This window comes from Thermobia domestica, chromosome 4, assembly GCF_964235325.1.
Source record: "Thermobia domestica chromosome 4, izTheDome1.hap1.1, whole genome shotgun sequence".
NCBI classification, from domain to species: domain Eukaryota; kingdom Metazoa; phylum Arthropoda; class Insecta; order Zygentoma; family Lepismatidae; genus Thermobia; species Thermobia domestica.
In genome coordinates this window covers 274,206,972-274,228,376 of record NC_137457.1, presented here as the reverse complement: position 1 = coordinate 274,228,376, position 21,405 = coordinate 274,206,972, and the positions used below count along the sequence as shown (strand labels likewise).

At 34.6% G+C, this 21,405-nt stretch overlaps 2 protein-coding genes across 8 annotated transcripts in view; one reads left to right on the top strand and one right to left on the bottom strand.

Moving 5' to 3' along the window:
* Window positions 1-11,898, bottom strand: part of LOC145684075 (trypsin-1-like) — a 78,689-nt gene extending 66,791 nt beyond the window's left edge. The window contains exons 1-2 of one of the 2 annotated variants that reach the window (XM_081755937.1): window positions 11,769-11,884; window positions 10,753-11,132 (exon numbers count right to left, since the gene is read on the bottom strand). The gene's annotated coding sequence lies outside the window, so the exon portion shown is untranslated. Of the gene's footprint in view, window positions 1-10,752; window positions 11,133-11,768 lie in introns of both variants that reach the window. The other variant, XM_081755935.1, reaches the window with a different exon arrangement.
* A 294-nt stretch (window positions 11,899-12,192) lies between these two features.
* Window positions 12,193-21,405, top strand: part of LOC145684074 (trypsin-7-like) — a 61,551-nt gene continuing 52,338 nt past the window's right edge. For 5 of the 6 annotated variants that reach the window (XR_014131243.1, XM_081755932.1, XM_081755933.1 and 2 more), the window contains exon 1: window positions 12,193-12,327. Coding sequence is in view for 4 of the 6 variants with exons in the window: in XM_081755932.1 (XP_081612058.1) it covers window positions 12,273-12,327 (55 nt within the window). In the remaining 2 variants the exon portion in view is untranslated. The remainder of the gene's footprint in view (window positions 12,328-21,405) is intronic. The other variant, XM_081755934.1, reaches the window with a different exon arrangement.

The following is a 21,405-nucleotide window of genomic DNA, read 5'->3' as shown; positions in this document are numbered from 1 at the left end:
CAGTCGCTGTGTTTCAACAATCAGCACACTTCTGTCGGTTTGGCACTGGCTATAGAAGTACAGTCCAGTCCAGTGCAGTGCAGTACAGTACAGTACAGTACAGTACAGTTCGATTATCCGAACAAACCAGTTTTCCGAACACCCATGTCCCCCAATTACTTCGGATAATCGACGCTCTACTGTATCATCGTAGACATATCATTTTAAGGCAGCTACATTTACTTCCTTAGCAAGGCATTGTATCTCCTCGGATGTCTACATGCAATCTTTCAATTTCATTAATTTAAACGTACACAAGAGACTACATATTTGTTTCAGATCCATGAGGACTGAACCTAAAAGATGATTTTCATTTCTCCATACAGCCCACGGAGGACATTTTGGCTCCTATGGTCATATAGCTTCTATATATTTCTTCAGACTTGCGTTAAAATTTCTTTCAAGTACATATCAATGAGAACCTTAGCAAATGCATAGTTTTGTCAATTCCGGGTTTTCAAAGTTGCGTTAATAATCTTATTATAGCTCAGATTTATACAACTGCTGCAATGAACAGACGTCTGAAACGTATTCAATTATCTAACGTTAGGTATTATATATATATATATATATATATATATATATATATATATATATATATATATATATATATATATATATATAGGGTGGTCGTGCATGAATGTCATATGAACATTGGGTGAATGCGGCTTCGTTTGGACGCTAGAGGCGTCTGAAATGTCACCTTTCGAGGCGGCAATTTGCAATATATGAAGAACGGAGAGAAATAAGAATGTCGGGTCAAAACATATCAAAGGAAACCCCATCTGAAGAATCCAATTATGCATAAGTAATGGCGAAACAGTGGCGGCGCTAGAGGGGAGCACAAAGAAAGTGAACGAAACATGGAGAAAAGTAAACAATTTACACTGAAAAGTTGTAGGAGGAGATGTTACTTGGAACATGCAACAACAAATGTTAATGAACAAAGGCAACAACGGCTAGTCTGTAGGGACATTATGGGAGGCGGATTGTATGAATGCAGTATCTTTGTAATGGTGAGAAATAGGAATGTCGGGTCAAAAGATATCAAAGGAAATCCCATCCGAAGAATCCAATTATGTATAAGTGATGGCGAAAGAGTGGCGGCCCCAGGGGAAGCATAAAGAAAATGAATGAAATGCGGAGAAAGGTGAACAATTTACACTGACAAACTGTAGGAGCGGATGTTATATGGAACATGCAGCAACAAATGTTAGTGAACAAAGGCAACAAAGGCTACGCTGTAGGGACACTATGACAGGTGGAATGTTGAAATACAGTATCATTTTAACGGAGAGAAATAGAAATGCCGGGTGAAAAGATATCAAAGGAAATCCCATCCGAAGAATCCAATTATGCACACGTACTGCGGAACAGTGGCGGCGCATGGGAGCTGCAAAGAAACTGTTAAACACTCTTAGTAATGAAACGTACAGATCGTAAAAAGCACGTACGGAAGATGAGACCCAGTGTACTGTAAAAACAAGAGGTATTGTACTTACCATGGTCAACATAATGCCATTCTATAGCAGCTGTTCAATATGTCCTTCTTGTTCTTCAAGACAGACAGTTACCCGATGGCGTAAGGATTCTCTGACTAGTGCCAATATCGCTGGCGTTTGCCGTAATGTGGCAAATGCAGCACATACATGCTGGCGAAGATATTCAACATCATGAAGGGGCCGTGTATACACGAGACTCTTCACGTAACCCCACAGGAAAATATCTAGGGGATTCAGGTCGGGTGAACGTGGGGGCCATGCTTGTCTTCTACAACGACCTATCCACCTGCGTGAAAATGTTTTGTTCAGATATGCACGAATGGTGTGACATGAGTGGGAATGGGCGCCATCATGCATAAACCACATGCACTGTCGTGTCCTCAGTGGCACATCTTCAAGCGGAATAGGTAGGTTCTGAGCCAGAAACTGGAGATACGATATTGCGTTCAATCGCTGTGGTAAGAAGTGTGGTCCCACAACGTTGTCGCCAATAATACCAGCCCACACATACAATTGGAAACGCTGTTGATACTTCGTCTCTACAATTGCATGCGGGTTGTTGAGTGCCCATCGATGGTCATTGTGGAAATTTGTGATGCCATCCCGTGTGAAAATAATGCCTCATCCGAGTAAAATACCTGTGTTAGAAAGGCTGGTGATACACGGCAGCAGCGGTATAACCAACGACAGAAACGTCGCCGGGTTTCATAGTCACCATCGTATAACGCATGCGTTCGTTGTACGTGGTATGGTCTGAGATTATTACTATGCAAGATGCTTAGCACGACTTAATGCGAAACGTGTTCCTGCCTTGCTATTCGTCGGGTACTAATACTCGGGTTCCGGGTCACATGCCGGAGTACCCTCTCTTTCAGTGGGGGTGTTCGAACGCGTCGCCGTCTCGGAATGTCTGTGTTGGGAAGGAATGACCCAGTGTCCCGCAATTGCTGATGAATACGAATAAACATCCCCGGTGCTGGAATTTGTCGATCTGGGTAGCGTTCCGCATATAACCTACGTGATTCTTCTGCATTACCTTCCGCTAAGCCGTACATCAAATGCATATCTGCCATTTCGACGTTAGTGTATACTACTCTATTCATTGTGGTGCATTACACATAGCACTTGTCCGTCCCGCGCTTGTCAACACCACCTTTGTTTCACAGGACACAAAGTAAACCACATTCACATACACATGGATCACTGCCCTGCCTGTAGAGTTTAGCACTAAAACGCTTGTGCTGTTACTGTCATTGCCCCATTCAGTACGAATGAACTGTGCACTGTTCTCTGCACTTTCGATGCGAACGCTCTCGTTACCCACGCTTTCACTACTCCTATAACTAACTCTACTACGCGACGCTCTGCATGTCCCCTTGTTCCACCTACTGTAGCTATGCGCCCTCTGTCATCGGATGTATCATACAGTACACCTAGAGTTGTATTCCGTGTTTCCTGATTGCTTTCAAATAGTTGTGTTTTCACCAATTTCAACTTTTCTCCGCGTTTCATTCACTTTCTTTGTGCCCCCTCTAGCGCCGCCACTGTTTAGCCATTACTTATGAATAATTGGATTCTTCAGATAGGGTTTCCTTTGATATGTTTTGACCCGACATTCATATTTCTCTCCGTTCTTGAGATATTGCAAATTACCGCCTCGGAAGGTGACATTTCAGACGCCTCTAGCGTCCAAACGAAGCCGCATTCACCCAATGTCCGTATGACATTTTTTGCTTGTTTTTACCTGTAGATTCATCTCCCGAATTTTCCGACATTCATGCACGACAACCCTGTATATATATATACTTCATTTCTTCATATATGGACGAGATGATAGAGCAGTCCATGATTTATTCGAGAGACGGTGGTGAGTAGTATTGAAATTGTCAGCGTAAAACATAAGTTGGCACAGTATTCGTTACCGTTCAATTTTGGATTACAAATTATGTTATTTCGGGAAGTCAATCTCTCACCAGATGTATATTATTAGAAATTAGAAAGCAAGATAGTATATCCAAAATTCGATTCTTTACACACGCCTACATTTCAAATTTTTTCAATTGTAGTTTTCAGTTCATGTTTCGTTCGTCAAAGTTAATGGAGATAGGTTTAACGTGCTATATAAAAATGGAATTCAAATTGGATGAACTAGGGACGCATAAACGTTTGTTAGGTGGTATATAACTATTTGCCTAAGACGTAAAAAAAGCAATACTTAAACATCATCGCCACATAGAAAAATAGCTCTATAATTAAGCCTCCTCACTCTGATAAAGACGATTTGTGCACATTGCCACATCATTACTGGTGTATTTAATTTGCAGAATTCATCGACTCCATTTAACGGCATTCAACTATGTCTGGACAATGACTGTTTATAAGTACTCGCAATTATTTACTCTTCTCTACTCTCTCTACATTACTTGTTTTCTTTAGGTGAAAAATACGTTGATCTTTTTCTGATCTACTTCGTTGTTTCTACTGAATTTTACACAAACATTATTAGCGTAACTTATCTGTTTTTGTCCTAATTTACGAAACTACTTATCGAATATGGGGCGAAGTTATTCAACATTTTTTGTAGTTATTAGTCCTACTCATAGTTTCCTTCTTTCCAACTGTTTTCTTTTTTTTGCAAAGATAAACAAATGCTATTGAGTGTAAATTGATTATTATATAAGTCTGTCTCTCCTTCAATAACTTTACCTGAGCTTATCCAATATAATTTCGCTTTATATCTGTTCTAATTCTGTAACAAAGTTGAGTAACACTTTTTAGTGAACTCTCAAGCACCGTAGTTTACTACCAACGCCTTCAACTTTGTTTTATTCATAGTAAGCTCTCTTACGTCGCTGTTGACAGATAGTATTGCAACTTCATACACTTTCGGACTAATTTCAAGTTTGCTTCCTTCTTCAAAATCTAAATTTCCTTCTTTAATATTAGACTTATATAAAGCTATCGGTGGTGGACAAACAATAGCTGGTTTTATTGTTTGACTAGATAGATTGCATTTACTTTCTACAAAAATAATCTTCGTGCTAGCTTTACACAATTAACTGTTAAATTCATCTTACTTTCAAAACTTTTGAAATTGGTTCGCTTGATTTTAATAGTATTTACCTGGTCGAGAATTATTAATGATAGTTAGATATCAACTAAATGGAAGTTCACACTACATTAGAACATTACGGTGCAAATTGTGATTATAACTTCAATTCCACTCATTTTTGTATCTCACGTGTTCGAAATAATTGATCTTTTATTTATACAACGACAGAGATCTGCTTAACAGCTCTCTGCCAGAATTTAGAGATATGCCGATTAACTTTGTACTCTTTCTTTGCATCCTTTCCATTTATCTGCTTTGCTTTTGTATTCTTTCAAAATGTTTTCTTATAAATATTGGTCATACTTTGAATATCCACTTCTCTGATATTGTTTTCTAACCGTCCGTTAGTAACAGGGGTGACGCGTAACCTCATATCGGATTATTCTGTTCTTTAATACTAAAAGTACTACTCTCAGATTTGTGCTGCTTCATGTGAACTTCCGAAACAACTGTGTTTATTAGCATGTATGTGTTCTTCGTTCACATCACCTTTCTTTGTGAATTATGAGAGTGTTGACGTGACTAGCCACAACTGTTATCATTCGCGTTCGTAAACTTCTTTAATAAACTCAATGAACACTTTTATATATAATTGCATCTATGACCGTATCCAATCTTAACTATGAAAAACAATTTCTTCTGAGTTGGAATGCAATTCTGAATGTAGTACTGATGACGTTTCTTTGAATGAACAGAACAAGATTGAAGCATAGTTTGTGTCTGTGCGGAAATACATGTATCGGATTCAAACGCTGAAGTAAGCAATCATTCAGGCAGTATCGCAAAAAATTAAGCCTGACACACTTGGACCAACAAGAAAGGGAAGAAAAGACGTTTGTGTTATTGCACGTGTGCCTCATGTTAATAGAATATGCACTTATAGTGTTGGGGTTATCAGTAACCCCATGTTACCATCCACCGGTCTATAATTTATGTTACCAACAGAGGGGTAAATCACTTTTATTCTTTGCATTCTGTGCCTACCGACCAATATGTATCAGCATCTTACATCTGCTACAACATCAAACACAAATAGTAAACTTCCTACAGTAAAAGCATCATAGTTTCATGTGTTAGTATAATTGTATTCATATTACGAACAAATTCTTGTTTTAAAAGTTTTTTTGTTTCTAACTGACGAAATGTACTATGGAAATATACCTTGTTTCTTTATTTTTATCTACATAATACATAGTAAGTAACTATATATCAACAAGAACTGGCCACTTTCTCATGTTGATTAGTTAATTTTTGAAGAAATATTTTTCAAAATTGAATTCTAAAATAATATAGAAAGTTTTCCAAATTACACACATCTAAGTTAGTGTATTAAATATATGTGAATAAAATAAATAACAACATAATTACAATGAAGTATTTAAAGAGATTACTAAATTAATGCTCAATTTCTTCTTTTAAACAAATACTTGTACAGTAATTTCTTTTTTGACTTGCAATACAATATCCCAAAAATGTAAAGAATAGATAGAATGCAAAAGCGTCTCACTTGTTACTCTAAAATTGCCATTTCCGTTTCGCGCTCATGATCTTTATCCTCATTTACTAACAAGCGCTCACAGAGAATGGGTGAATCGTAGTTACAAGTTGTGCTAACAGCTGATTACTTAGTATGAGTACCAAGCAATTCAACATTCTAATTCTTGTGTTCTGATTTCAAATCCGTCGTTTCGGTACTGGACAACTAAATATCCCCGTTAGAACCATAAATTAAATACAGAGTCATGATATCGAAAGGGTTAAAACGTCCTTGAAATATAATTTAGAATTAAATTCATTTCGCACTATAACATTCATTTCTTGATCAGAATATAATATTCATGAAGAGAGGAAAATAAATACAGTCCTTCCAATCACATCTCACACCACGATGTTTTCTTATGCATTTCAAATCATTACTTAACCTTGGGATAGAATTGAATAATGATTAGTAGCAGCGTATTTGGTCACCTTTTGGCTGTCATTTCATGAGAAAATAAATTTGTTTAACTGCCTGTTTGGTATCTTTCCGTACGTCTGGCAATCCACTATTTTCACAAGGAAATACGTGTCTCTAAACTCCACTCACTCACTTCGAATTAAGTTATGATCTTGTCAAATAAATTACATGCAAATTTATTTTATTTTTCCAAATATCATATGACCAAAAATATATTCGAGTACAGTTCTAGTACACTTTCTCAAATGTTATCAAGATATTAATGTTAATAAATTCCCACTACTAATACCTACATTCATGCAAGATCAGGAAAACTTTTGAACTATAAAATGAAATAGATATAGTGGGGTGTTAAACATATACTTCGAACACAAATGTGAATAACAATCTCTTTCCTCAATTATTTTTTTTAATTATTCGTAGTTTTGTGGCTCTAAATATACAGGTCTTTCGCACTATAGTTGCTACTTTTCTTTAAATTACATAACACAACAACACTAATGGTATTGCGGTCCTTGTTACATTCCTTTCCTGTACACTTTCACAATAAACGTGTTTCGTAGAACATACATTAACAAAACGAACTGTAACAATGCCCCTTGACAACTGCTAGAAAGTAATAGGTAAATACTTTTTTTTTTCACAAAGCAGGGATGATACTATTATTTAAAGAAGTTTAAATTTTCCAAGTCACAATGATTAGGTATTATTATTTTCTTACTTACAATTCAATAACCAATTAGGGAGATGTTTCGAAACTACGAATTACACTTTTTAATGTAATTGTTACCGTACAGAATGCTGGCGTGGTCCTCAGGTTGAAGTCCTCTTGAACAATATATATGATTTAGGTCTACCAAACCGAAAGAATTGTTGTGATTAGCTGCTTAATTGAGTACGGCTGGGACCTGTCCAATCAGAAAATAATTTTGAACTTGACAAGATGAACTGAGAGCTGTGTTGTATTACTAGAGATGCAAAGGCTCCAAAAATAACCCGGCTTTTTTGAAAAAAACTCGTTTTTTTTCCGCTTCGCTTTTTTGCTTGGGAAATTTTGGGCTTTTTTCAAAATTCTGCTTTAAATTGATAAAGCAGACTTTGTTTCGCTTCTCTATAACAGAAAACGTCGTTTAATTAGTGGTTGATACTGATAATAATATATAACATCGAAAATAAGCCATGAATTTCGAAAAAATATTTCAATCAATTTTACTTCAACATATTTACATTATGAATTCCATTGGATTAACCAATGTATATAATAAGAATTTTTTAACCTCCTATATACAAAAGTAAGCAAAGTTGGCAAGAACAATGGTTGTTTTTAAAAATGCCAAAAACCCTTTTTTTGGGGGATGTTTAACCAGGCTTTTTTGGTTTTATCCAGGCTTTTTTGATTTAGATTTTTGCTTTATGTATTTATATTACATATTCACAGAAAAAAGTTTGTTTCGCCTTGGTGTTATTATGCAACAGCGGGGTTATGCCGGAAGAACTCCCATAAGCTTAAAGAAGTCCGGTCAGTAAATTTCTTAAATTGAGAATCTCCCGCCCTAGCCATCGGGAAAATCCCATCATTACTTGAAATGTACGACAATAACGGGAAAATCCTGTTATTGCTTTGTATGTAAAATTTAAAGGTCAACGAATCATAATCAGTACGCTAAAGCTGAGGTATTAAATTACAAATTTAGTACGTAGATATCATTGAAAGCCCAATCCAAGCTAATATTGGAAGCTACGTAGGCAATCAATAAATTTTGCCAATTTCTATCAATATATTTAACCAATCTTGGCTTCTTTATAAAACAACAGGCATTTAGGCATACAGAAATATACTATTTGGTTTCGTTTCGCATGTTTAAGCTTAACATCGTTATGAAATACCGAGGTTATCAAGGAGAAAACTTTCGCTTAAACTGATATCCGAATCGCTACTTGGTTTACGCATGAAAGAAGGGTTGTGGTTCGATCGAGAATTGAACATGGGACACCTTGATTAAAAGGTCAAAGGGAAATAAATCTATTGCAGGTGGTTTTTGATATCTGGAAACGTCACCATGAAACGTCACCATGAATTTCACCATGAATTTCATTCTTTTTATTATTTTTTTTTTTTTGGTTTAAACCAGTTATTTTTTTTTTAAAAAAAAGGTGTAAACCAGACAACCCTAAAAGTAAACACTTCTTTTAAAAAAATACACAAATAACTAGCAAAATAGTATGTAGTATTTTTACTTCAAAATATTCCATATCCTCTTTTTGAAACAAAATAAAATTAAAATAAAACGTAAGAGAAATACTTAGATTTATATGATACACTTAAAGGCTGCACATCTAGAGCTTTTGGTTCTGTATATTCTTGAAATTCTACAGTTAAGTGTTATATAACCACCATCACGGTTTACCCAATCCTCAAGTTTTCTGAATTTTTAACAAGAGGGGTTCAACATATCATTACGGAACTCTCCCCCCCCAAAAAAAAATAATACGGAATATATTTAAGTTAAGCTAAATACAACTGCACAACAAACATGACTGAGTGATTAGCTTTTGCGCTTCTATCAGTAAATCTGGGATTCGACCAGCATTCGACCATTCTGACAAAGCTTTCTTCATTCCATCTGTGAATGTAGAAATAGTGCGTGTACTGTGAGTTGGCCGACTTCCTTTCTTATTGTTTTTAAGTCGTTATTATTACTAATTACCAGCAGTAACGGTTTTGCGAAGGTTAGGGGGCAGGGATGCGCACGAGATGAGTCGAGACAGGATTTTCCTGATAAAATTCGAGTCGAGACACGGCTCTTCCAATAGAAAAATATACATTTTTCGAATCGAGACATCACTTTTGCAACGCATTTTCGAGACGAGACAGCCACAAATCTTGTCTCGTGCGCATCCCTATTAGGGGGGCGGTCTTTCGGACTGAAGCCCGTTTCCCAAAGTTAAGGAATGTCTGCAACAAACGAAATATCTATTAGTTATGCCTTTACTCATAAACTTTAAGCTCCCGTCAAATAAAAATTACGAATGTTTAGAAAAACTAAACATTAGTAAGAAAACCCTTCCCAAAATACTTTTCTAAATCCGCCACTGATTCTCAGTATAAAATGATTTTTAAGGTTGTATCCGGCAGATTATTGCTAAACATATAAACGAAACGAAATATTAGTTATGCCTGTACTCATAAACTTCAAGCACATCCCAAATAAAATTAGGACTTTTTAGGAAACGAAACAATCAGAAAAACCCCTCCTAAAGTACTTTTCTAAATCCGTTACTGATTATTTGTATAAATTGGTATTCAAGGTTGTGTCCGGAAAATTATTGCTAAATCACTTCACAGCTACAGTATAAGAGAAATGTGGAAGTACGGCTTGACGGATATATTGAAAAAACTTACGCTTTGACGGATAAATAGAAAAACGGGCAAGTTTAACTTTTGCACTAGAAGCTAGAGTACTAAAAGCTCTTAGAAATGAAACACCGATGACAAACTAAAATGGTCTAGAGAAAGAAAAAGATGTCGATAACTCAAAAGTTAAAATAAAGTTAAATAGCCTCTAAAATTGCCCTCAAATACTACATTCTTCATATTAGCTTTAATTCGTAAAACATGTGCTCCATCCATCTTGATGGTGAATTTCAGAGCAAAATATCGCATTTAGGCCATGGAATTCTTATCTAACTATAGAATATACTATAAGAAAGCTATTTAGATAGACAAATCATGAAAATGAAAAAAGCCAAAATTTCCAAAATTCTCGTTTTTTCCCAAGAAAAACCGTCTTTTTAGGTGAAAAAAACATCGATTCAAAAAAGCCGGCTTTTTTGCATCTCTATGTGTTACCATACTATGTGAAAGAACAGCATCTTGATAGAACTGGAAACATCAACATGGGAACTGAAAGACTTGGAAATGTGTGAACAGTGGTAGATTAATTGTTTAACGTAGACCAGCCCCAGTGCTGAAGTTGCTCTTGGTTCACTGGCAACTCCACGGGGAAGAAATCAATAATGATATTGAGAACTTAACAAGGACGCATAGAATAATGGTGTGTAAAGATGCTTCTAAAACACGACAACACAAAACCACACTATTAACACAATTATGTGACATTTTGAGGTCAACTGGATCTCACCTCATATTCTCTAATGTGGAGGATTCACTATATTCCTCTAATTTGTCTGCAACACATTATGCACAATTTGATAAGTTTAAACAAATATTGCGTAGCCGAGGATTATCCAGCAGCGAGTAACTACAGCAGACTATTCACTTGTTGCATTTCTAAGGCGCAATGCTTCAGCAAATCTTCTTGAAAAATAATACCACTGCATACAGTTAGGTCCCGATTACGAGTAAGATTCATGTAATACATACTGTGACAATTGAAGCGTGTGTTTCAAGTAACTCGTCTTAGTCCTAATAATATAAATTATAATATTATAGTCAGTAACATATTTACAGCTGCAAATTTTGTAGCAAATGTGTGATAACCGAAACAAAAGGGAAGAAATCCTGAAACAGAAACGAAGGAAAATTTCAGACTACTGAAACTATTTGCTTGACATTATAGTAAAAGTATATTATTGCATAGCTCAAGTAAAACATTTTCTTTTTTTAAAAAAATGTTTAAATGTTGTTAAAAATTTACTACGATAACTTCAAACGCAGTACCTTATAATAGTGTTATTCCTATAGTAGTAGATCGAAAATAAATATATTGGAGATAACTGTAGTATTGTCTCTATTTTCGTATTCACTTAAATTATTGTGATGTTGCGTGTGTTTCGTTTATTATACATATTTGAAATTAATAAGTATCTAGTATAATTAACAAATATGATTTTACGACAGTTTTCTTTATATACAAGTACTATTAAATTAATACGGAAAATTGATTTAACTACAAGAGGAGTATATTTCTTTTCTGACTAATTGTCTCAAGTTTGAAAAAAAAGTTTTAGGATATACTATCATTCATTAAGTAATTTTCTAAAAAAGAAGATATTACAACATTTTGAACAAAAATGAAATATTTATTACTATAAACTGTTTTAATTCGCGTTATTTTAAGAGTACGGATCTCTCATGAACTGCTTAATTCACTCCCTTGTACTCGACACCATTACGAACAGATTAAAGAATACTCACATCAGCTAATAAAAGAATCAGTAAAAAGGACATAAATTTGAAGTTCTTTCCTTAATGAATAACATAAGTCTTAATGTTTGTACGATGAGTTACATTTAGCTAATTGGATACGTAGAAAATGCGAATTGAGAGTTAATATTTTTAAAATAAATCTAAACACATCTCTTTTATTTACTTATAACATTCCATCAGAACAATGTTACATTGGTTGTTATCTATTCAGCTACTGACATGTTCGGTTAACAAACAACTTAATATACAGATTCTAAAAGGAATATTACAATAAATATTATTACTGTATTGATTGTTAAACAATAATTGTAATAACAACGTATTATTTGACTTATTGACTCTAAAGATGTAAGTTAAACAAATGTACACACTTAATCTGTGAATGTAAGCATTACTCTTTATTTATGAAATAAAAATAATGTTTTAGTCAGTAACATATTTAAAGCTAAAAATTATGTAGCAAACATATGGTAACTGAAGCAAAAAGAAAAAATGATAAATATTTTCAGATTTTTAGCTCTTTTAGGATTGATCCAAACTAGTAAAGGTATAGTAAATGTCTTAGATAAATTCGTTATGATACTTTGATTACTTGTCGTACTCTGAAAAAAAAACATGTATATTTTGAAACGATTTGATTGACATGATGTTAATTCTGTTTAATTAATCACAGCCATATTTTGTTCATGTTCTTGCCATTTATTAATAATAAATGATGATTCACTCCTGGGAATAAAAGAAATAACACAGTATATATAAAATGTTGATTAAAGTTGTGCTCCTATAGGCAATTCGTGTCATACATTTTCGAGTATAATATTTTAGCACACGTAATTATACTGGGACATGGTAATTGACATCTCTGAAATATATCATAAGAATAATACTTTTTCTGAATAAAATATAATATTTTTGCTTTTAATATTACCTTAGTAGAAGGATCAAGTGTAATAATCTCAACATTTTAGAATAGCGAAATGTGTTCTCTTCACTAATTAATTTTCGCTTAATAGGTCAACTATAAGCAACTAACTCTAATATTTATGAAACCCAGAGTTTCAATACCGCTTTCACAAAAGCTCTCCACTGACTTCTATCCTTAGCCAACTGAATCCGGTTTCTACTGTGTATTCCTATTTCTGCGAGATCCATCTTAATATTGTCCTCCGATCTGCGCCTAGGTCTTCCTAATTTTCGTTTTACTATTGTTCTTCCAGTTAAGACTTTGAAAGTGTTCCTACTTTCTTTTCAAAAGTTTCAAATTAAGTGCTTTAACTATATGCCTCTTTGTTCATGATTCCTTGTTATCCTGGATTAAGGAAGAATTTCCCATGTTTTTACATTTTTAACTTTCCTCATAACTGATGTCATATAAGGCTACAAAAATGCATCTTTTCATGTCAATATTATCTATCGGTTTCGAATCAAATGACAAATTGAAGTGTATTTTTTTAATATCAGCGAAGAATTTTCCTTGCAGATGGAGGTTTGGAGCTTTTGATTTATACGTTGCTCGTTTCCCTTAATATGTTCCAAATTTCAAGGTTTAATTTCTGTAGAAAATATCCAACAGGGCTTGAATTAAGTGGTATAAATATATGTAATTTTGCGCTTGCCTCATAATGTTTTCCTTTGAAGGATACTTCCAATTTGTAGATTTCGTTTGAACGAAAATCTTAAATGTTTGCAAAATTTTAAGTTTTGATGTTTAAAGATAATACTGTCTCATTTGGAATAAAGTGAGGTAATTAAATTCAATTTTGCATAATCTCCTAATATTTCTGAATGAGGGAAGACATTTTTTGTATTCGGCCTTTTTCTTTATTTCCATCATAAACCCGCATTACTGCCAAATTTCAAATTTCGAAGTCAGCAAGATGCTAAAGCTCTGATGATTGGTTCAGTGTCAAAATTCTTTTTTGTAAGCTTTCAAAATGTTCTTTCTCTCAATTGGTTTAAAACTTTAAAAAGATATTTTACAGTTAAGTCGAAATAGTAATGATATACTAGTTGGAAACTAGATGACGTCCAGAACGACGTGCATAAAACAGGTGGAACAACGCAAAGTAGCTTTACACTGTCAGATGGACTTTCGTTACCGCAATGAAAGGTTATAAGCCGTGTTGAAAGCGACCAGACGGGAATTATAGTTTTGCACATCTGATGGTACTTGTTGCGAAACCGTTGACCTATTGAGTGACTCAGCATGGCAAATGAGGAGGAGTCATTGCATGAACCTACAACACGAAAGAATGCAGTTAGTTCTATGAAGTTGTTTTAGAAATCAGCACAGAGGAATTTGATATTTGGAATTTAGGTCATTGTCCGGTTGTTAACAGGGCAATCTCCTAGCTGGTAATGGTTCTGTATTGGTTTGGAGAGTGTTCAAATGACATTGTTGCCTCAAATGCCCTTGAACTATACATTAACCATCCAAAAAATATATTCATCTACTTGGTTGTCTTCTCCACCTCTTTAACGACTTCGTGTACACTCCCTAAAATGGGATTTTAAATTTTGACAATGTCCTAAGTCAGCGGCCAAGTGATTCTCTAATGTCCATATATTAACCCTAGTGAATACATGTGGGAGTGGAATACCATCCAATAAGCTATTTATGGACAAAACCCTACATCTGCAACCAGTGGTGCCCACCCCCCCTTATGTCTATGACGCACCCCCCCTCAATTGTCTATCCGTAGGTGTTCTTCCATGAAAAATCTTCTTTTCGATTAATTTTACCCCCCCCTCATCAAACATATTTATATAGATTTTAACCCCCCCAAATATTTCAATGACGCAGTTTGCGTCATAGCCCCCCCTTGTGGGCACCCCTGTCTGCAACAATCACTAACTTATTGTGGCTGCATACATGTATAATATTCCAATAACTAACCAATGAATTTTCTTGTCCCTGTCGCGATGAGTTTGCCTGCTTGTGGGTCTACATGTTATGTTCGAAGCATCCATGGTCTTCTAAAATAGAATGATAGACACTTGTGTTACTTAATATAACATATCGGCTAAAAACTGAGAGTCGGACAGTTTTCAAAAATTATATTGCACTGATGGTGCGAACATGAAACTAATTATACATATTCACTTCGTACTTCTCAAGTAAAATTATATCACATATTCCGATGGAACCTATCTTCGTATACCTATCACAGGATGAATCTCTTTGAGTTATTAGATCTGACTAAACACATTGGTTCGTGCAACGACAGATCTACGAATGCATAAGACAAAAGGGATTTACGTATGCATAAGGAAGAAGTCATGGAATATTGTTCAACTTAAATTTCGATTAAAGTTCAGCGAGACTTTGATAACAAGAGATAAATACGCTCCTCATTTGTGAAATTACTGCACGTTCTTTTTCCTTTCTGTGTGGTTTTAAGAGACACTTTTGGTTTAAACGAGACATAACAGGAAAATGAGACAAGGTGTTTTAACGTAGTGTAAAAATTAACTATTTATTGAAACTATCCTATTATGTTGAATTGGTATCTTTCTGTGGGCCTTCTTATTAGATCCTCTTCAATCCTACTGTTTAATAATTACGTTCATCTATTGCGAATTATTTTCTTGTTTAATAGTTATGCAAATGGACTTTAACTTAAAGAAAATTACATTTTTTCTTCAGTTTGAATGAGAATAAAGTAAATATTAGATGTCGGTTGCTGTTAAAGAAACAAACAAACAAAAAAAAACATGGAACTGCATTTCTTTATACATTGACCGGTTTTAAACGTTTTGACATACCTAATATTATAATAAACGAGTGTAATAATATGTTTGACATAGATATTCTTACTTAGCTTCATTCCAGTAATATAAATTAAAACTGAAAGCAGAAATTATACTAATATAGACACTTGCTTGAAAAATCTCCGTAGATCCAGTAGAACCGTGAAAAAGAGTAAAATTTTATTAATTGCACACATTATAAAATTGCTAAAAAGCAGAAACTTTATACGCAATAATAAAATGTTTAATTAGTGACGACATATTGTTTCTGTATACAATAATACAATTAAAAATTTATATTAATTATCTAGTGCGCAGGTGTGTCAAATTTACTGAGTAGTAAATTAATGTAGTATTGATTTCAGAAATGAAAGATTTATGCATAGCAATTCTGATATGTGGTGTTGTTATTTATATTATTTGTGCATTATATAAGGTCAATTTAGCATACATGTCCCCAGAGCTTTTCTTATATATATATATATATATATATATATATATATATATACAGGGCAGAGGTGGATCCAGGGGGGAGCGATCGGGGGGCAATCGCCCCCCCCCCCAGTAGAGGAAACTTTCTTATTTGATATATATATAAATAAAACCCATCCCAAAGTTTGGAGCCCTTAAATGTAGCAGTATGACAACGCACCTCCCCCCCAGAAGTCGATCCTGGATCCGCCCCTGATACAGGGTGTGTCACCTAACTGTGACCTAAAAATATTTCCGAAATGATAAAAAATATGACAAATCTAGCTACGTAAAAATGTACCCATGTCAGAGGCCTATCAAATTCTGTAAACAAGTGCCCCCAGGGGTTCCAACATAGAGCCCCAGGGGCCAACTTGAAAATTTCAAATAGAAACCTGTTATTTTTAATTCTGATTGTGATTCTGCGATTAAAACAAAGCAACATTTACTTGAAGCGCTTTTTCGTTATTCTAATAGATGGCACTGTAATCGCGAAAAAATGAATATCATCGTAAGTGCGTCACCTATCATTGCAACCTCAAATATTTACGAAACGAAAAAATGTGACAAATCTAGTTACTTAAGAATGTACTCATGTCAGGGGCCTATAAAATTATTTAAACAAGAAGTGTCCTCATGGGTCCCATTATAAGGCCCTAGGTGCCAACTTGAAAATTTCAAATAGAAACCTCACATTTTTAATGCAATTTCTGATTCTGCGACCCAAACTAAGCAACTTTTACTTGAAGCGCTTTTTCGTTATTCTAATAGATGGCGCTATAATCGCATTTTTGAAATGACAGAAGATGTGATAAATCTGGTTACGTAAGAATGTACCAATTTTAGGGGCCTACAAAATTTTGTAAACTACAAGTGCTCCTAGGGGTCGTATCATAGTGCAGCTTGAGAAAACTTGGAAGTTTTAAATAGAAACATCCTATTTTTATTGCAAATTCTGATTCTGCTATCAAAACTAAGCAACTTTTACTTGAAGCACTTTTTCGTTATTCTAATAGATGGAGCTGTAATAACAAAAGAATGGATATCACGTCACCCACCTAAGGCTGACGATAAACTAAATACGTAGAGAAATGTGCTTGCAATTCAAGTACGTGTCCAATCATTTTAAAACTTCTATTCAAGTAACATATTATAAAGTTGCTTTTATCTTCCCAAAATTCCAAATAGAAACCTTCTACATTAATGCAATCTCGGATACTCCAACCGAAAATACGCAACTTTTAGCTTATGTATTTTTTCGTTGTCCTCCTAGATAAAACATAAATCGCAAAAATAATAATATGATTGTATCTCACCTGAGGTTGATAAATGAAAATCCGGTTCAAGAACTGGACATGCTGTGTGATGTTGGTGCTAAGACTTGATAACAAACAAAATTATGAACATGTTTGTAACAATATTCTTTAAGAACTGAGATTTTTCTGTGAGCTTGTGGGCACAATGAAAGTTGATTAACTTCTTGCTCTTCAACTTCTTGTTCTTAACTCTTGTTCTTGCACCTGAGAGGTAAAAGTGAAAGTGAACACGTAAGATTGATCGATGAATCAATTAAATTTTAAAAGGACATCATCAGTTTCTTGTTACGGTGATGTAGATGTGCATAATTACGATTTGATTTGAAACTGCATGTAATTCCATCTGAGAAGTGAAAGTAAATATGAATATGTAAAGTTTATCTGTAGATCTACGAGAGCAAATGTGCTCTTATAAATTTCGTGTAACAAATAACATTTGACCAGAAGACACATATGTGCCACCCCTATGTCATATTCTGTAAATACTTATGGTTTGTTGTAAATTACATTTAAGTAACGTAGAAGTCATTAGATCTTGGTAGCAGTAGGCGTTATTACATAGAGCCTCTGAGCTCTCAAGCTGTATTTCAACTGTATTTCAACTAGTTTGTATTAGAGATCTCAAATTAAAGTTCTAACGCTCTCGATGATACGAGAATGGGGCAATCACCAAAGGTCATGTGCTGAAGTAATGGTAATATTTAACGCAAAAATCGCGTTCCACAGAATCCCATTTGAGATCTACTATCGAGTGCATTGCAAGGCTCGTCGAGCAAACGGTAACTATAAAGGATTGTAACATTCCTGTTCGACCGAAATCGGCGCCAAACAGCTTGATGTTGCGTTCATTTGTTGAAAATACTCAACTTAGCATTCATAAAACTGCTGAACAACATGACGTTAGTTACATATCTGCGACAAGAATGAAGAAAATGAAGTTCCGGCCATACAAAGTTCATCTGATACACCAGCTGAATGAAGATGTCTCTGATCGGTGTAGAATTGTGTGAAGATATAATGAAATAAGTCAATGCTGATCCTACTTTTCTTACCAGCAATTTGTCCTCTGATGAAGTCACGTTCCAATCAACCGATTATATTAAACCATTAGTGCATGAAGTTTCCTAGAGGTAATATTTGCGTACAATATGTTTTTGTGGGGTATGTTTAGAGCACTTTGACGGATTCTACCTGAAATGTTCAATTGTAGTGGGCTACAACCGCCATAAAAATCACATACACGGGAAATACTTGACCAATAGGCCTATATTTCACCAATGTTTTTGTAATAAATAATATTTTATTCTTCATATAACATTAACACTTGGTTACCTTGGTTACGGTTTTAGTTATTGACAACATATTTCTTTAGCAGTCATGTACTTGAAACATTACTGATATTTCAATAATAGTGGCCATCTTTGAAGAATTTCCTCTGTAAAACCAAAGTGCAAGTTTTTCAAGAAGAATAGCACACTCTCATGGCTGTTAAAGGAGAAAAGTTCTGGATATGAGGTTATAATGAATTAAAACGTAATTAACACAATATCCAATTTTTCGGATCACATGCGCTAATGGGTTAGCATAAATCATTGCAGGTTTTCATTTGACAGCAATTTCATTAATCCTTTCAAACACGTTCTACATCCTGAAAAGTTGAATATGTGCTAAATATACAACAATTGATCCTTTTTTATTAATAACAATTTTACTTCTGAACTGTGTGAGGAGATGGTTGGAAATCAAGTAGTTCCAGCAATAAGAGACACTACAGAAGACAATTATGCCCACACATGGTTTCAGCAAGATGTACAGGACCGCACAACCGTATAAATATACGGCAATTTCTTAACACGGAATTTCCTAAATAACAGATTTGCAAAAGAGGTGACACTAGGTAGCTCACAGGTTCTCTGTTCCCCTGATTATCGCTACTAAACTACTTTTTCTGGGGTTATCTAAACATCCGAGTATATCAAAGAATGCCAAAGACTTTGGATAATCTTCGTCAAAGGGTTTTAGATGATTTTGTTCTTATTAAACTGGACGTCATCAGGAATGCAGTATTCGTGTTTTACCATCGAATTACTCACTGTCATAGGAAGAAATGTGCGCAGTTTGATCACATGCTGTAAAACATCAGTTACACCTTGTTCAAATGCCAATTTTAGACAACCAAGTCGTGAGGGGCAAGGAGACTTATGATAGTCAAGTTCTTCGGAATAAGAAAAACGGGAAGACACTACTTGGCTAGTAAAGGTAATGTGTAGTTATGCATTCCATAACCAGGGTAACATTAAATCTAGATATCAGGAAACGAAGAAAGCACAATGTTTTTTAATTCTCTACTTTCATGTGAAACGGAATTTTCAACGAAGTTCGGCTTATGTTACCCATCAATGTATCAGTTACCCATGCCTAAAAACTAACTGAACTTTGAGAATGCATTTAGGAAGCAGTTGGATCTTCTGCCTCTGGAATGTAAAAAAAGAGTGTGCCAAGAATTAGACCATCATACTGATGTATGTTGAATTACAATCGGCACTCATCTTGAGCAACTTTGACAGGGAACGTAACACGCATGTATTTGTAAACAAAAAAATATTTTGAGTTTTCTGTCATTTAACATAAGCATCATGTCATCGTGACTAAACACACGAGAGTTATTAACCTTTGAAATCGGGAAAATAATTTACAATAGCCCTGTATATCAATTAAGTTTCTTTGCGCTTTACCCGATTTTCTAAATTTGTTCTCCTATGAAATCTCCTTTGTCATTTTTGCTTTTTACGTAGAGTGTGAAATAATGATTTTACTTAATCTGACAGTGTCACGTGATGTTTAACAAATATATTGGTCTACTTGGCATTTACAATTCTAGGGAAGATGTTTCTTGTTACAAAATAAAAAACTTTCCTTTCTATATCGCAATGGTCTACCACGGTCGCATTGAAATACAATTGAAACCAATTTTATTTAATGCTAAACCCTTTTAAAATATTGGACACAGTTTTTGTTTCATCTTTTTATTCTCAGCCATTTCGGATTTATAAGCACTGGACGTTTTATCTGATATAGGACCCACTTTTTGCGGCCATTTAAAAACGGTGGCCCAAATCGAAAATTGTTTCTTACAAAAATTGTTTCGTTTTTCAAGTACTTTTGAATGAGGTATGACTCAATACATGTTCTTATTTGAAAATTTGAAGTTGGCCCCTAGGCCCCCTTGAAGGAGGGCTCTGGGGGTCACCACAACAACACCATGTGATGCGCCCTATGACATTTTCCTATCTCACTTTTTGTTTCATCTTTTTATTCTCAGCCGTTTCGGGTTTATAAGCACTGGACGATTTATCTGAAACACCCTGTATATATATATATTATGGGACTAAATTAAGCCAGAAGAAAAAATAGACCCATTGAATAATTTTAAATTGTGCCTCAAGCAATTAAAATTTTGAATGCGTTTACAATACATAGTATATGGGGAAAATCTGGAGTAAACCCTTGTAATTTAGAAACAGCTCAAGGAAATAGAAAGATATCTTGGATGATGCAACTAGAAGAAGAGACGAACCTACTCTTGTATACCAGTATTATGGCGGTATTATTTATGTCGGCCATCTTGAATTCAGGTCAAAAGTTTTTAATAGGAAGATGATCATGTGACATATCGTTTGGTAGCATTTTACCAGAAGCACAAATCTGGCATTAGTTTCAAGTTACCTATAATCATGTAAAAGCTATTACGTGTGAAAAACAAAATGCTTCGATGTAATGTTATTTTATTGTAGTTATGGACCACATATTTGTAAGAATTTTGGAAGTCTTTTACATAACTGAAACAAACTGCAAGAAGTTAAATCTTTGTTTCGCTATGAACTACAAATAAGTTTTTATATCAAGATGATTAATAGACCATAGTGAGAAAAAAGAAGAAAGAAAAATTGTAAGAAATTGCAATGCCCCTTTTTTATGTAGTAGGTTTATGATAAATGTTCTATCATATTTCCTACATAGTTCACTTTTCTCCCATCTAAGAAAAGATTGCCTGGAGGTCTTCCCTATATGGAAAAGAAACTGTTTCT